Raw genomic sequence first — 16,933 nt, 5'->3', positions numbered from 1 at the left:
GGTACCCCTGCCTGTGAATCTACTAGGAAAGGAGTACCTTGTTTTCTGCCAGCCTTGGATATATATAGCTTGGTTCGATGTGTACCCCTGGAGTTCACAGACTCCAGTCCTCTGTTTATAATGATATGCTTCCCTACCCCCTGAGAACTTCTGAGCTCATCAAACAGCCCTAAAAATGTTCTAAGAGCCTTAATGAGGCCAGAAGCCTTAAATTAAATTAAACTGAGAAACAAAAGCCCTGACAGAGATGCCAATTTGTAGCTATCTGCGGGTCAGGGACTAGTGAGCCTCCTGGGCTGTAGCCATGGTCAGTGTGTTTGTGTGTGTGTGTGTCTGTCTCCCCACATTGACCAGAACTCTGGTCCCACTTCCGGTCAAGAACAGTCATTTCCACGAAGGGAGATCCAGCGGTATGGCTCCCTCCATGAAGCCACTTGCAGTCCCACACCATCCCACCGAGTTGGAGAAGATCATGGGGGGTGGTTTCCAAGCAAGGACACACAGACCCGTGTCCCCCAGATGTCAGGGCAGAGTGCCAGATTGGAGACGGGTAGTGGGGGGCGGGCAGCTGCTGCCTCTTCTTGCCTGGAGGTGTGGGAGTGCAGCCAGGGGAGGGGACTTTTGTGGGGGGCGGGGAGTGGACCAGGTGCGCAGGTTTATTCCTGTGACTGAGGGGTGAGGACAGGTGAGGGTGGCAGTGAAGACCAAAGAAAGATGGGGCACTGTCTCTAAGCCCAGTCCTGTGAAAGAAGGAATTGAGCAGCAAAGAGAAAACGGCCTTTTTCAGTCTCCGCCAGCAGTCTGGGTGTCCTGGCTCCAGGCCTGTCCCTCCTCTGTGGCCCCAGGAGGGGGCACTGCAGCCCCTCTGAGGCTAAGAGGACTAACTGCCACCCACCCCCACCATTGGACACAGGCCCAGTGCTGGCCAGGGCTCAGCTGGGTCATGCTCATCCCCCAGATTCACACTGCCATCCCGCTGCCCTCTCTAGGGCATGGAGCTGCGGCTGGAGGACACAGGGAGCCGTGGAGGAAGGAGAAAAAAAAAAAAAGGTTTATTTTATCAGAGAGCCTCTGAAGGCACCTGGTTTCTGTTGAATATAAAAAAAGGCAGTAAAATGGCAACTGTACAGGGTGCATGACTGGTAGGAACAAGGCAGGGGGAGCAGGGGAGGGGCATGGAAATGGCGGGGGAGGAGGCACATGGGGAGAATATGGAAAGATTATCCAATGGGACCTTAAACAGACAGTTCTGGCCCCTAGCCACTGCTGGTATATAGGCAGATGAACAGATAGACACACACATATACTCTCTCTCTCTGAGCCTAGCAATCTCTGCTGCCCTGCTCAAGCAGGCATCAGTCAGAGCCAAGCGTGGTGATGGAGGGGGGGAGGGTGGCTGAAGGCGACTTAAGCAGATGCAGAGCCTGCGTGCCCTCCCTTGATTCTGACCCTCAGGCTCACAATGTCCCCACTGTCCATCCGTAGAGGCTCCCTCCTCGGGGCCTGGACACCCAGGCCCAGAACAGGCCGTGAGAAAGCAGAAGCTGGTATAAAGAGAAAACCTCCAGACCTCCCCTGCCCATCCGTCAAGGGGAAGAAAGGCCGAGGGAGCAGGTGGTCAGTGCAGTCCTTCTGTCCATCCATGGTCACACAATAGACCGCCACAGGAAGGAGGAGACAGCCCCCAGTGCAAGGCCCAGAGACAGAAAGAAGGCCATGATGGCTCCAGCTGTCTCTGCCTCAGCCGGCTTCACTTTCCTGAAGGTGGGAGGGCAAGGCTTCCTTAGAATGGCCCCAGGAACCCCCCAGCTCCCCGGCCTCGCCTGCCCCCCAGAGCATCTGTGATGGGGAGACTTGCCTGAGCACAGAATTCTGCCGACAATTGTCCTACTTTTCCACCTCCAATCTGCCTTCTCTCTCTTGGGGGAATGTGTAATGGGGGCTGTCTCCCACCTTCCCACATCTCCCCTGGGTACCCTGGGTGCCCTGCCCTCCACCACGACCCCTTCACCTACATGCCCATCCAGGATCCGGGAGTCTCCCGGTGCCCTCTCTCCCTCCTTGGAGTGGCCAGCCTGGAGCTCTAGGCCCTGCCTAATGCCACCAGGGTCCCCACTCACTTGGGCCCGAAGCACATGCAGAGACTGGCGAGGTAGCCGTTGGAGAAGGCGAAGGCGGCCATGAAGATGATGAACCAGGCGTCGTGCTCAAAGACCACAGCCAGGTGGTGGCGGGGTTGGACATTGCACAGCAGCAGCAGGGGCACAAACAACATCCGGGCCAGCACCAGACTTGGCAGCCAGTGGCTGTCCTTCCCAGGCTACGGGGGAGCAGGGGGTGCCTGAGCCCGGGCTGGCCCCCAGCACTCCACACAGGGCCCCTCGGGATCTGAATGGATCTGGTTACCCTGAGAGCGTACTGATTGTGAGGGGGCATGGCTGAGCCATCTCGAGGGCTGGAAATGTTCTGTATCTGGGCCTTGCCTGGTGATTACATACAGGTGTTGGGAGGGGGGGTTCAGTAACTGGTACACCGAAGACTAGCAGAACTTGCTATACATATATTATGTCTTGGTTTGGTTTCTTTCTTTCTTTCTTTCTTTCTTTCTTTCTTTCTTTCTTTCTTTTTTTTTTTTTTAAAGCATGGTTCCATTACCACCATACTTTCTTGGTTCCCTTTCTGGGTCTCTGGCTGAACTCTAGCCTTGCACATGGGCTGGGCATCTCTTTCTCCCACTTACCCACGTAAATACAGCTGTGAGGCTCCGGCCCAACCAGTCAAAGACATTGAAAGTCAAGAAGCAAGACACAGGAATGAAGTAGTGTCCTGGAAAAAGAATAGAGTAGAGTCAGGGGTGGTTATGAGGTCCAGAGAAACGGATTCAGCAACCCTGACCCTCACTGGGACTCAGTTTCCCCAGCTGTAGAAATGGAGGACATGCTTCCAGCCCAGGGAAGGGCAAATGGACCAGGAGAGTTTAGCCCAGAAGACAGAAGCCCACTCCCAAACCTGCTCTAGCCCCAGTCTGCCCCCATCCTGGGAGCCCACGGTGTCCTCACCCCAGGCACTGGTGCCCGCGATGCTGGACTGGACCTCAGCGGTCACGGCGGGAAATACCCCGATGGTGACCATGAAGTTGAAGCAGACGGAGAGAGCCAGGACTAAGATCTGGAGGGAAGGGACCCAGGCCCGTGTCTTCATGGCAGCTGTGCAACAAAGAACCCAGAATCCCCAGCCCCCGACACACACACACACACACACACACACACACACACACAGAGAGAGAGAGAGAGAGAGAGAGAGAGAGAGAGACGAGAATCCAGGGAGTGGCCAGTCTCAGGGAGGAAAAGGGAGAGGATGGACAGTGCATGGGTCAGGAGAGGCAAAAGTAGGAGAAAAAGAGGGTAAGGGGCAGAGGGCAGAACACCCATGCCCCACATACATTTCTGAGGATGGCTCGGATAGAGTGGCCTTGGTTGGTGGGCTGAGAGCTGGGGGCTGGAACTCTGGACTCTTCTTTGTTTGCTACTGGTTCCTCTCCTGGGGGTCGGGGGGGGGGGGAGTCCCAAGTTGTGGGAACATCAAGTTGCAGGGAGGACAAATAACAAGAGAGGACACAAACATTCCCCCAAAGGGCTGGGGTTAGCTCGGGGTGGACACCCCTTCCCTGGGGCAGAGTCACACCCTAATACCTAGCCCAGACCTCCCAGACCTGTAAATCCCATAGCACACAAATCCCAGGGGTCCTGACCTCCCCCAGGAGCCTCAGGTCCTATTCCAAGAATCTGAAATTGCTTTCCCATTATCCTCAGACAGTTAAGGGCATCCAGCCTCTTCACCCATTTCACCTTTCCTAGCCTTTATTTCCTATTGCTCCCGTCATCCCTACCCCAGTTCGCTCTAGCTTCTGGCTTATCACCGCTATGGCACACTCCTTCTTGCCCTCTGCCAGGCTGCCCCGTGCTGGGCAGGCCGCCCTCCACCCCAGCTTCTGCAGGCTATTCTGACCTTTACTAATGAGGTCCAACTTGGTCTCCTGCTCCCCAGGCCCTTCGAGCTTGAACTGCTGGTAGTACCGATAGAATTCCTGCCAAGTGAGGGGCATAGGGGAAGTGGACTCAGAGGTGGAGATCCAGAATTCCGCCCCCCCCCCCCACGCCAGGTTTGGGTTCCAGAACACCACTGGCTGGGAGCCCTGGACCCCACCCCACCTCCACCCCCAGACTTTCTCCACCTGCTCACCAGTCGGGGAAGGGCCAGGTAACAGAAGATGGCCAGAACAATAACCCCGCAGGCAGTGATGAAGTAGCCGAAGGCACTTTCTGACAGCTCTGAGCCACCTGCGGGGAGCATGTGAGAGAGCAGAGATTGTCCCCGCTCCCCCCCCCACCCCCATGGCCAGACCCACAGGCAGGCAGGCAGACAGACAGACAGACAGGCGGCAACACTTACTGGCAATGGCACAGATCATGGCCACCGAAGCGAAGAAGCCTGCCAGGCCCTGACCACTCATGATGGGGGCAGTGTAGCTGGCGGGCAGGAGGCCAGCCAGACCAAACAGGCTGCCTTGCAGGATGGCGCCGAACGCTGGAGGCATAAGGCGGGCATCAGCAGGGGAGAGGGAGCAGACTGGGACTTGCTGCTGCTGGTATTGGGGGGGCAGGGGCCCATGGGAACACAGGTTCCAGGGGAGTTGTGACACCAAATGGCCCTCTCTGTCCCACCCCCCAGCCCTGGGCCGCACCTGCTCGGGTCTCTGGAGCCCTGATCGCCCAATGGCATCCATCCCCTCCAGGGGGAGGAAGGGGCTCTGTTCCTAGCTGACTGTGGTAGTGGGTCTGAAGGATGGGTGGGGGGATGTGGGAAGATCTCTGCTCCCTCCCAGCCCTGCTTACAGTTGATGAGAATGATCTTGACCATGGTGATGATGAAGAAGGGCACGGCATCCAGCTGCACCTTCACCAGGACGGCGGTGATCAGGAACACCAACAGGATGGCTACAAGGCTGCCCAGGATCCGAACAGACTGGGGGATCCTGCCCAGAGGCCGGGGCAGTGAGGCCGGGGGCTCGGCCCAGGGAGAGTGAGAGGTAGCGAGGGGTCAGGCCAGGGGCCCGGGTGCTCACCTCTGATGGAGGAAAGAGTTAAGGCAGGTGAAGAACAGCAGGGGCAACATGGCGCATAACGTCATAACATTGTTGAAGATGGCACTGAGCGAGTTCCGCTCTGAGGAGAGCACTGTGGGGGTGGCTGAGGGCTGGGTGTCCTTGCTCAGCTCGGCAGTGACTGAGGACATGTTCTGGGACTCGTCCAGGCGGTTTGTGAAATACTGTGGGGGTTGCAAGACAAAAGTCTTGAGGCTTCTCTCCTGGCGCTCCCAAGTACACAGCAGCCAGGCCCTACGTGGCCTCTGGAACCCCATCCCCCCAAACTCACCCTAGTGGCTGTCATGAAAAAATTCCACGGGAGCAGCGTCCCCAGACCCAGCATGAAGAAGATAAGCCAGACAGCTTTGTACCTGAGGATGGGAGAGGAAAAGGGGGCCAAGTGACCCACCATCCCACCCTCCTTCCCAGATCAAACCTAAAATCTCCTTCCCTCCCCAACCTTTGGGGTCTCCTGCTGTCCCAGGATATAGGCAACCATGTTTATGTCCATGTGCCTGAGCCTTCCTATGGGTTTATGTGGAAGGAAAAGCGTCCTGGGATAGGGAAAAGGGCAGGCAAGTCCACAGGAGGAGGAGGGCCAGGGAGGGACACAAGGCTGAAAGCATGGCCAACGGGACCTTGGTTCTCAGCCCCGAAGACTCGGGGGACCCTGCAGGCTTGGGAACCAGTGTGACCCACACATCCGGAGGTGGTTTTGGAAATCCTGCTGAAGGCTGGGGGTGGGCGGGTGAGCGAGGAAACAGCCAAGTGTCTTCCACCCCCACCAGGCAGGCTGGAAGTGATTATGCCGTCTGGGCAGGGACTGTGTGGCTCCCCAAAGAGGAGTTTGAGGTCAAGAAACTCCCAGACCACTCCGGACCTAGTGGGACAGGAGGGCGGGGTAACTTGGGGTGGCTGGGAAGTGAGGGAGCTGTTTTTCCCCAGTCCAGACAAAACTAGCTTTGTAGGTCACACCACACAGGGGAGGCCAGGCAATATGGGACAACTGGACATCATGTGGGCTGCCAAGAGTACGTAAGTGCCCCCCCAGCTTTTTCCGGGGCATTGCCCCCAAGCCCTACACCTCAGGGCCTGTGTGGGATGGGCCAGCCTCCCGCAGGCAGCCCCAGACCTTCCCAATGTAGTCTCCAGATGTGTCTGCCATATCCTCCCCACAGCGAATGCCTGCTTTCTTCCCCCAGTGGCAGGAACAAAGCTGAGGGCAGGGAAGAAAGATCTGGCTGGAGTGCAGGGGCTGGCCTCACACGGGAAAGGCCTGGCTGAGTGCGGCCTTCTGAGCCATTCCAATACAGTGCCCCCCACTGCCCCTGTGCCTCATCTACCCGCGACCCTGAAGAACACGGCTGAGGGCTTGATTCAGAGGCCCAGAATGAAGGGAGAAGCTCCTGGCCAAGGCTGCCCAGAACAGATGGTCAGAGCAGGGCTGGAGAAGAGCACCAAGGTGCATGGAGATGAGAGAGGGGTTCCAGAACTGCTACCGATGGTGAGGCTCTGACAGGACAGGCAGCCTGGGAACGGAAGAGACAGGGAGCCACCCAACCCGGGCCTGTCCTTACTAGGTCTCCTTAAATTCCCTCCCATCCAAATAAACCCCACCTCGATTTTACAGGTGGGAAATAGTCACAGGAGAGATTAAACTACGTGCCCGAGGTCCCACAGCCAGAGGTGGCCTGGTTTGGTGGCCTTTTTGGCACAGGAGGAAGATAGGACGGGCAGGGGTGAGAGGATGTGGTTGGGGGGCCTGGGCTGAAGGAGTTTGGGACCGGAGGCAGGCAGAACTTCATCAACTATCTTGGTTCCCAGATTCCTTGGAGAGCTTCAACCAAGCTACAGCCTCCTCCCCCCAGCAAACACATACGCATGATCATAGTGGTGGGTCTAACTTAAAGGAGCTTATAGTTTCCAGAGGTGGGGAGTGAGGGCAAGGTCAGTTCAAGGACCAGGGCAGGCCAGGGTCATCTGAGGCAGAGGCTCAACGCCAGGCCGGAGGAAGAGGGCAGTTCTGCCAGATGTGCTCTGGAACGAGGGGTGCCGCCAAATATTTCCCCAGAGTGATGGGAGGAGAGCTGGAAGCTGCTAGCGGGCTGGAGAGCAACAGTGGAAACACTGAGAGGCCAGGGAGGGGCTGTGCCGCCCACCCATCCCAGCCCTCCTCAAAGGCACCCCAGAGAAGGCACACATGGCCCCCGCCCCTCAGGCAGACCTGACTCACACTGCTTTGCCGGAAGGCCAGTCAACAGTGGAAATCCCAAATTCCAAAGGACGCAGCACCCAGCCCCCCTTGGAGACCCATGTCAGCTCCCCTGGATGCCCAGCCCAGGTCCCCTTACCTGTCCTGAGGCTCGTGACTGGTTGTCATGGTGACAGCGTTCTCAGTTTTGCCTGGCTGAGAGCTCCCTCCTTCTGGCGCTTGCTGGGGGCAGAAGCAGTGTGAGGCCACGTCTTGGCCCCGTTTCCCCATAGACCTCTTTAGACTCTCGTGGGGTAGGCAGCAGCGGGCAGGGGGCAGAGCAGGTGAGCTGAAGAGTCCAGAAGGGCGCCCTCCCTGCCTGGCCCCTCAGGACTATTCAGTCTGACCCCTGTGGCCAGAGCTGTGGGGCCCCCTGCCTGCTCAGGCTCTACCTGGCTCCCAGCCTGGCCACCGCTATTTTTATCCAGCAGCCCAAGCAGTTTGTAAGCTGGGAAACAGGAGCGTGGCGAGCAGGAGAGGAGGAGGAGGAGGAAGTATGAGCGAGAGGGAGGGAAGGCCTGGCAAAGAAGGAAGGGAAGAGGATGAGAAGGGTCAGGGACTGCAATGATAATGGAAGGGAAGGAGGGACAGGAGGAGGGAAACAGGAGTCAGAGCAAAGAGGGCGAGGGGAGGAGGGAGGGCACAAAACAAACATTCACCGCAGCAGCTGCTGCAGCAGCAGCAGCAGAACCTCGAGCCTGTAGGGAAAGAGGACTGAAGCCAGAGATGCCTCTCCCCAGCCCCTTCTCTGCAAGTCTGACCGTCACACCTTCTGGGGGGGCCCCTGCAATCATGGCAAGACTGGGCTCTGGGGTTCCTGTGCCCTCCTGGAGGGACCCCAGACTCCAGCCTCTCTGCAGAGGGCACTTTAACCTTCCTTTCTTGTCACTGCCCAAGGGTTTCCTAGTTCCTGGCCAGATTTCTAGGAAAACACTTCACTACCATGTGTGGACACAGCCCTTCCCACAACTAAGCCTGCCCCTCCCCCGGTCCCCAGTCCTGGCCCCAGGGTCACCCCATCCCCCCCTTGGTTCCTCTCTGACTCACTCCCAGGCCCCTGTCCTCTTCCCCTTTCTGAGAGCAAACTTGAAGGGAAGACGGGAGGAGCAGGGGCACAGGCCTGACCTAAAGTTCCTAGCCTCCCCCCTCAGTATCCCCCCTTCTGCTTCCCACTCGTGTAGGGGAGGCACCCTGGCACCAGATGAGACAGCGTTCCCTTTGGGTAGCACAGCAAGCCAGGCAGGCGTGTGCTGGCGCATCCCCCACGTGCGGGCCTAGCTCTGGAGCCAGGTCTGCTGTTTGGGGGTGAGGCCTGCTTCCCCAAACACCTGGGCCTGGGCCTGGGTCTGGGCCAGCACTCACCGGATGCCCAGACTTGCCAGCAGAAGGCTCAGAACAGAGGGGGCCTGGGCAGTCCTTGGGAGGTAGTCCTAGCTCAGGTTCCGGCAGCAGGCCTTGTCCATGGGCTCCCCCTGGGTAAGGGTCCAGAATGAATAAAGTGGCAGAGGGCGGATGGGGAGAGAACCCCGCAGGCCTTGCTGTGGGAGGGATCGGCCTCATTCTGAGAAGTCTCTTACGCACACACAACCAGGAGATAAAAACTGCTCCTGTAGCAAGCCTGAGAGATAAGAGACCCAGCAGCCTCAGCAGGGGAGCTGAGGGGGTGGGGCAATCGCAGGTACAGCTCGTGCTCCAGGTCCCAGCCTGAAGACAGGCAGATGTGGACACGTGCTTCAGGTCCCAGCCTGAAGACAGGCAGATGGGGACACGTACCACTGGGGACCCCCCAACATCCTCAGGGGGCTTTTTTCTTCCCCTCCCCATAATTCCTCTCAAGCCCTCCCTGAATGAACTCCAGACTCTCCAAAGGCCTACCTCAGCCCCCCAGCCCATGCATGGGTTGTAGGGTGTTGCAGGGTGGGGACAGGAGAAGCACACCTACACACCTCCCGAATTGGCAGAGGGCTTCTTCATTCATCTTTTTTTTTTTTTTTAAGATTTTATTTATTTGACAGAGAGAGACACAGTGAGAGAAGGAACACAAGCAGGGGGAGTGGGAGAGGGAGAAGCAGGCTCCCCGCTCAGCAGGGAGCCGGATGCAGGGCTCCATCCCAGGACCCAGGGATCATGACCCTTAATGACTGAGCCACCCACGTGCCCCCATTCATCTTTTCAACAAATATTGACTGAGGACCTCTGCAAGCTAGTCAGGCAGTTCTAGTGGGGGGGGGGGGGGCAGACAGAATGGCAACAACAGTTTTTATGTTTTTAAGAAGGTTGGGGGCAAGATGGCTCACCCTTGGGGGTTGCCAGAGAAGGCTCAGGACTCAGATTTTCTATTAGGTAGCACGGAAGGGAACTCCCAGCTTCACACCTCAGCACACCCCATGATCCACACACACACACACCCCCGCCCCCACAGGCAAGATTCCTGGCAGTAAGTAAAAGAACTGATATAGCTTCAACCCAGATGGGAGCTGGGGTGGAGAGAATAGAGTATCTCCCCTTCCTTAGCAAAATCTGCCTTAGGCTGAAGAAAGTATTCATTTCAGCCCTCTCCCCCTGCTACCCTACCATGTTCTGCTCCCAGCCATCCCCACCTCCATCCTGGGCACTGTGCAACTCCAGGGGAGCCTCTCCCCTCTGCGCACATCCTGACATTCAGCAGGCCAGTCCAGGTATTTTGTTCTTGCCTGCCTTTGCCCAGCAGCAACCAGGGATTTGATACCAGCTCAGAGCATCTGGTGGCCCTCCAGCCATGCCCCAGCGTGCCTGCCAGGATGGCAGTACCTGAAAGTAACCGCTGGACTGAGCACCTCCCCACCCCGAGGCCCCCAGCACCTCTCATGCACCCCAGCTCTAGACACACTTCTGCGGTAGCATCAAATTCTCTACTCCCTGGGGTTGCCTGTGGGGCCAGCCACCACCTGCTCCCCTCTTGCCCTAATGACCACACATAAGCTAGTACTAAATTGTCTCCATTGAACAGATTGGGGAAGCTGAGATTCAGAGAGGTTGAGTCACTTGTCCAAGGTCACAGAGCTAGTGAATGGGTGCGCTGGAATTCCAACTCAATGGGCAGCTTATTCTAGCCTCCTTCTGGGTTGGGGAGGTAGGTATAAAGGCTGCTTCTCCGCTAGCCCTGTATATTGGGAGATGAGGGAAAAAACAGGGTGGGGAGGCTGAGGTCATCTCCAATCTGACAAGAGCTTCAGGTGTAAGGCACCCCCCACTCCCCATAACACACACATCCCAGCACGGAGAGCTCAACAGGCAGGACAAGCGGGAGGTTCCCAAGAGGAATGGGCAAAGGGATCGCCCCAGGAAGCGTGATGAGCAGGGCTGAGGCCGGCCTTCACCCACCACTACTCTCTCCCTAAGAAGGAAAGCAGGGGTTCTGAGTTAAGGAAGAGTCCTCTCTGGGAGTAAATGAGGACAAGCCCAGGAAGGGGAGGCCAGGAACAGCTCCTTCACCTCCAAGACGCCGGCCCGCATCTCCATTCCCTCCCATCCAGTGCTGTTACCGGCGCGGCCCCTCTCCTGCACCGGCAAGATTCATCGAGATTACCCATTCACTCGCCCGCCCCTTGCAGAGGTCAGCTCGGCGACAGCCGGTTTCAGGCCCAGGAGCCAGGTGGCCCACGCCCCGCTCGGGTCCCGATCTCCGCAGAGTCCCCACGCGCCCTGGCCCTGGCGCACCAAGTGCAGCGCGGCGCCGCACGCTCCGCGCGGGGGAAGCGGGGCCCCGACGCGGCGTTCCCTCTGCGCGCAGCGCAGCTGCCAGGCCCGTCCTCCCTGTCCTCGTGGCGGCGGGAAGAGGCGCCTTCCACGCCGGCGGTTCCCGGACCCCCACCCAGTCTCCTACCCCCGACCCCCGACCCCCGACCCCCGACCCCCGACCCCCGACCGGGGCAGCACCTGCTAGCAAAGAGTCCTACCGCGCCGAGATCCGCGCGCCCTCTCTGCAGCTTCCCGCGCCCGCCGGAGCACATTCAAACCCGCCCTCCGCTGGGCCCGCCCCGGCCCGCCGCCGCTGCCCGCTCCCCCCCACCACCGGCAGCTGCCGCTTCCCCTACGCCCCGCCCGCGCCGCCGCGGCCCCGCCCCAGCTACGCCCCCCCCCCAGCGGCGCCGGATGCGAGCCCCCCCCAACCCCTTCCCGGGGCCGCTGCGCCCACACCTCGCCTTACTTTTGAAGACAGGACCTCAGGGCCGTGCCACACCAAACCCTGCCCCGTTATGGGGCACCCGGGGCTGGAGGGGTATCATCCCTAGTGTGCTCCGCGCTGGGGGTCCAGAAACTCCTACTGTCCCTGCAGCCAACCCTCTGCCCAAAGCAGGGCGGACTCCCCTCCCAGATACTCCGCTACTTTCTCCACCGCGCCTTTTCCCTTTCCAGCGCCCACGCCCTTTAGTGCCATCTTCTGCCATTCGCACCTACCCTCTGCTCTCCCAACCCCCACGCCAAGGGACCTCTCTGCACAATCAGTACAGTCAGTGACCTGAGTCATGAGTTTTCCTACCTCTAACACACACACACACACACACACACACACACACACAAGCACCACACCAACCTCAACTGGGACTTGGAGGGGAGTACATGTCTGGGGGTGGGTGGTGGATGGGGTAGAGGCACAGGTCTGTAGGCCCCTCCAGATTCACTCTTTCTAAACCCAGAACTTTGGAAGAGCTGAGAAACAGCTGGAGATGGTAAGAGAAAAAGCCCCCAGTAGCCTTCCATCCTGAGTGAATCCTCTGTCCTCAGAGGAAGAGGCCAAGCCTTGCTGAGTCCCACATCCTCCCCCCCCACCCCCGCTAAGGAGGGAGGGGGTGGGCATGCTGAGGACTGGTCAGCCCTTCTTGCACCTCCAAGGGAGAGGGAATGATTCCCCTCCTTTTGGTTGGCCGTAAGCTGGGGGGAGGGGAGGGCCCCCATTGCAGTGCCCCCATAGCAGCCCTTAGTGGTGGAGGATAACACAATGGCTGGTGGGGTGTGAAGACAGAAAGTCCAACCCAGGGCCCACACCCCACCTCACCCCAACTACCCGAGACCTGTCCCCTGGAGAAGCCACGGGCACTAATTAGCAATTAGCAGGGGGCGCTGAGGTGGCTCAGTCTGTAAGCGTCTGTCTTCCAGTCAGGTCATGATCCTAGGGTCCTGGGATGAAGTCCCTCCTTGGGCTCTCTGCTCAGCAGGGAGTCTGCTTCTCCTACTCCCTCCTCTCCCCCCCACCAAAAAAACACCCAACCAATTAGCCTTACTGCCATCAAGGATAAGGCAGGGTCATACTCTCCTGCCAGGAAACAGACTGGGCCCTGAAGGGAGGGGCAGTTTTTCTACTTAGGATCAGTGGACTGTCCTCAAGCTATTCCACAAGGGGTGTTCTCAGCCTTCCGGCTCTTCCCACAGAGACATGACACACTATCACCCTCCAGCCTTAACCAAACAGAGGGCAGGAAGAGGGGTACGGGTGGTATTTTTTTAGGCACTGCCCCACGACTCAAGGGCAGCTTCATGTCTGGGTCTCCCCACCCCCATTCCCATCCTGTGTTTGTCCAGTCTCTCCCTCTTCCTTGGCCCCGGTCTCTCTCCCCACCTTCATTTCCCTCTTTGGGCCCGTGGGGGTGGCAGGACTTCGTGGTCAGACAGATCTGCCCAGCTTGGCCAGGCCGGTGGCCAGTGGCTGGAGTTGTGCACAGAGGGGGCTGGAGGGGGAAAGAAACTGGAGGGAAGTGGTGAGGGTCCCAGGCCAGACAGGGGAAGGTTGTTTCCTCTCCCCACCCCTGTGGAGGCCTGGCCTGCTCATTAGATGGCAATAGGCAGGACTGTTATGGCTGGAGAGAAGCCCATCTGGCATTCACCCTGCCTGGGCCCCCTGCCAGCACATCCACGCCCCTTCGGAGCCCTTCCCTGACCAGAGACGGTTGCTGGGTGCCAAGGCCCTCTGCTGGACAGCCGCGGGGCCTCAACTCACACCAGCCTGCGCCCGGAGTTTTTCTGGCCAGGCCCAGCCACTCCTGTCACCTCAGCCCTGGCTTATGTCTTTCTCCCTCAGGTCCCTGGCACAGAGGTAGGGTGAAAAGGGCTGATCCGGCTCACCCCTACCCTCTCCCCATTCCCCACTCTATTTGAAACTATCCCTTGCCCCAGACTCCCTCTTCCTTATTCTAGGCCACAAGCCGCCCCATCACCTCACATTCTGTCGACTCTCCCCAGCCTGTGTCCATCTGTGTTTGGCTTGGCTTGGCTGTTTGTCACCAGCACCTGCCTTATGGCTGTGAGTTCTCATTTTGTTCCTGACTCTGTCCATGGCCTCGTGGCAGGGCTGGGACTAGGGAGAGGCCAATGAGGCGCCTGCCTGCATTGCAAATTTTAAGGGGGCACCAAAAAATTTAGAGATGAAGATAAATAATATTTTACTGAGTTTTTTTAAAAAATCAAAGTAAATGCAAAAAAGTGATATGGTGAACAAAACAGGCACATTTAAAATAAAGACAGGATCCAGCTATCTCAGGGCCGGACTCATCTCACTTTCCTCACTTTCCTGGTGGGTGTGTACTCCAGGGTGAGAATGAGGGTCAGGGTCCAAGACTTGAGATTCACTCTGTCTGGGCTTGGTCTTCTCAGCGTAATTTCCCAGAACTCTGCCTCTACCCTTTGCTCCGGGCATGTCACTGACCTTGGGGGCATCTGTATATGATTGCGGTGGCGCAGTGGGGGTGGAGGAGTTGGGGGTGACCTTCAGTGTCCGATAAAAGCATCCCCTCCGCGGGAAACCGCTGAGCCCGACCCCGCGTATATCCCCACCCCAACCCAACTATCCCCAACCCTAACTCACCTCTCTCCGCCCGTCCCCGTGGGGCGCGTGGGAACCGCACAGCCCCCGCCCCACCGCCCAGCGGCCCGCCTCTGCTCCCCGCGCACCTGCCGGATATGCAGGAGGAGGGCGGAAAAACCCCCCTTCGTCCCCGTCCTGGCCTTCTCACCTCGGGGCTGGGGCCATGGCGGGAGCTCGCAGCCCGCACTTGGTCTAACCGGTCTCCGCTGCCGCTGCCGGAGGGAGAGGGGCCGCAACCGGTTACGCCGGCGCCAGCCCGGAGATCGGTGACCCGCTCTGTCCCGCCCCGCGCCGCTCGGGAGCGAGGAGCGCTTTGGGAGGCCGGCGGCATGGAAGGCCGGGATCAGACTGCAGAGAAGGTGCTCGTGACCCCGGAGGGGAACGGCATTAGGGGAGCACGAGCTGGAACCCCCTTCATTCCGCCCCTTCCCCCAGGTGGCCTTCCCAAGAGGGGTGAGCACGTGCACTGGCTTTGGAGGACGCCAGGAGGAAGCAGATGGTGCCGAAGGGTGGCCGGGCGGGGGTTTGGCGGAAAGCTCTGCGGGGCTGGGGGAGAATAGGGGCGGCGCACGGTTCTGGCCTCGCTCCCCCCGCCCCCCTCTCCCCCGGTACCGAGCTTCTGAACGGTGTGGGCTCCGGATGGGGTTCCTGGAAGAGGCCCGCATCCCTCATTTCCCCACTCTGAACCTACAGCCCAAGACTCCTGGAGGGAGGGAGGACTATTGTTTGGGAACAATAAGCAAATTATCCGGAGGCCGAGTGCAAATGAATCTGACAACTCCCGTTTGCCCCCTTAGGAGCTGCTCTTTGGGGAGGCGGAAATACTGAAGCGAATGCCTCTGGACACTTCCACCCCACTCCATCTCTTCAGGGACACAGTGCCCCTTGGGGGAAGCATTTCTACACTGCTCCCCTGGGTGGCTGCCCACGGGGTCTCTTAGCAAACAAATCTCCCTCTTCCCACACCACTGGGTGAGAAGAATCTCTAACCTGACTCAGGAACTTGGCTTCTCCTTACCTTGTGCTGGCCAGCCAGACCTCCAAATCGGACCCAAGACTGCTGGGTCACAGTGTGACATATTGACTGAAGTTACACAAGAGAAACAACCTCCAGGAGATGAGGACTGCGGGACAATGGGATAGGAAGCAAAAGGAACTCTTGAGTGGTTTCCCCATCCCCGCCCCCTCTCTACCTCTACCCCCACCCCCTGGCCACCTTAGACTCTCTCCCTAGGTAGGAACCTAGGAACTGTGTGGGTGACAGGACTTTCAATGGCGTCCCAAGAACTCCAATCAACAAATGTTTATTGAGCGCATGCTGCATGCTGGGCCTTGCGGCAAGACTACCTCCCTAGGGAACCAAGGTCCTATTACATTAAGGTAAATCCTGAGTCTGGAAGACAAACGGTCTGGGTTAAAATCTTGCCTCTCAAATACATTGTCATTTTTGCCTTTGTAAGCACTGTCCCTCCCTGGACCTCATGTCACCATTTGGGGTTGGGGGCGGAGAGTCACTTCCTCCATTCCTTAGAACCAGATGTAATTAGGAAAGGTGTCTTGGGAGGAGGAATTCAGGGAGGGGGTAATGATCAGTTTTATGCCAGCTAGATGCGGAGTATCCTTGCAGTCATTCCTGTTGGCAGTGAGGAGGCATTCCTGGTCAGACCCTTCTTGTGCTCAGTCCCCCACCCTGTCTTCCACACACTGGGTAGGCTGCGCTGTGTGACGGTGCCGGGACTGTCATGCTCCAAAAGAAGGGCTTTCGATGATACAGCCAATGTCAGGGATCGCGGCCTCATTTGAGGGGAGCTAGCCTCTCCCGCCTCTCCCGGCTGGCCACTCTGGAGGCCTCCTCGGCGTCAGGTGGGTGTCTCTGGCTGAGGATGAACAACACACAGCCCAGCAAAGCCTCACGAACATCCTGCGAGCCTAGGCGGCGGGCCAGTCGGCGCAGCAGGGGCAGGAAGTGCCGGCGGGCCAGACGGGCGGCAGGCAGCAGCAGGCGGGACAGCAGCGTTCGCAGCAGCAGTGGGAGCAGTGGAGCGGGCATGGCTGGGTCAGTGACTGTGGAGGCAATCCAGACTCTAGGCTTGCCCCTTTCCTGCTCCATCCTCGCCTGGCATAAAACTTGGGGTTCGCAGGCTTCCCCCCCCAACTCCCGTCACTTCAGTTTCTACCCTTATGCTCCCCCCCCCACCTCGATGTATGGGTCATTTTGGCTTTCCAGAGGCCCTTTCTCTTGGCAAGGTAGCTGGGGCAGGAGGATTCTTACCACAGCGCAGATGAAGACACCAAGCCAAGGGGAGAGTAAAGTTGAGACTAGGATTCAGAGTTTGCCCTTCCCAGCCTCCAGGGGCTCCTACTGTTCACTAGATTTCCACCCCCCCAACTCCTTTACCCAGTCTCCTTCCACCCCCCACCCCATTCACACCCTCAGGATCCCTGGCATTCCCCAACTCTTCTCAATTCTGCAGGATTTCTTCCATCCCCAGGCGATTGTAAGTTTTCTTCAGAGGCCCCTTGATCCACCCTGACCTGACACTTCCAACCCCCCTAATCCCGCACACCCACCGATCAGCAGTAGCTCTCACCAGTCAGAACCGTGGCTCAGAATGAATCTCTGGCTGAATTTGCCTGCAGGCAAACTGGACACTACAAGGCTGCCTCCACTGAGCTCAGTCCCACCCTAGGATAG

The 16,933-nt window shown here is 58.5% G+C and overlaps 2 protein-coding genes across 10 annotated transcripts; both read right to left on the bottom strand.

The window, feature by feature from the left end:
* Positions 1-1,035: 1,035 nt before the first annotated feature.
* SLC29A1 (solute carrier family 29 member 1 (Augustine blood group)) lies at positions 1,036-14,597 on the bottom strand. Of its 9 annotated transcripts, none has more exons than XM_046005576.1 (14): positions 14,387-14,562; positions 8,760-8,869; positions 7,498-7,580; positions 5,436-5,517; positions 5,126-5,328; positions 4,896-5,035; positions 4,453-4,587; positions 4,243-4,340; positions 4,009-4,087; positions 3,443-3,540; positions 3,060-3,168; positions 2,741-2,826; positions 2,121-2,320; positions 1,036-1,758 (listed from the first exon to the last, which is right to left on the bottom strand). In XM_046005576.1, exons 3-14 carry the CDS (start codon positions 7,524-7,526, stop codon positions 1,647-1,649), a joined length of 1,371 nt encoding a protein of 456 aa, XP_045861532.1. In that variant the 5' UTR covers positions 7,527-7,580; positions 8,760-8,869; positions 14,387-14,562; the 3' UTR covers positions 1,036-1,646. The 9 variants fall into 9 exon arrangements, 8 of the variants coding, with proteins under 8 accessions (XP_045861532.1, XP_045861534.1, XP_045861537.1 ...); XM_046005578.1 differs by lacking the exon at positions 14,387-14,562 and adding an exon at positions 11,316-11,429; XM_046005581.1 differs by lacking the exon at positions 14,387-14,562 and adding an exon at positions 11,336-11,403.
* Positions 14,598-16,010: 1,413 nt separating this feature from the next.
* MYMX (myomixer, myoblast fusion factor) lies at positions 16,011-16,929 on the bottom strand. Its single transcript, XM_046005586.1, has 2 exons — positions 16,810-16,929; positions 16,011-16,302 (listed from the first exon to the last, which is right to left on the bottom strand). Exon 2 carries the CDS (start codon positions 16,286-16,288, stop codon positions 16,034-16,036), a length of 255 nt encoding a protein of 84 aa, XP_045861542.1. The 5' UTR covers positions 16,289-16,302; positions 16,810-16,929; the 3' UTR covers positions 16,011-16,033.
* Between the last annotated feature and the right edge of the window lie 4 nt (positions 16,930-16,933).

The sequence above is a fragment of the Meles meles genome, chromosome 5 (genome assembly GCF_922984935.1).
Source record: "Meles meles chromosome 5, mMelMel3.1 paternal haplotype, whole genome shotgun sequence".
Lineage (NCBI taxonomy): Eukaryota > Metazoa > Chordata > Mammalia > Carnivora > Mustelidae > Meles > Meles meles.
The sequence above is the reverse complement of the archived record's forward strand: the minus strand, read 5'-3'. Positions and strand labels throughout refer to the sequence as shown.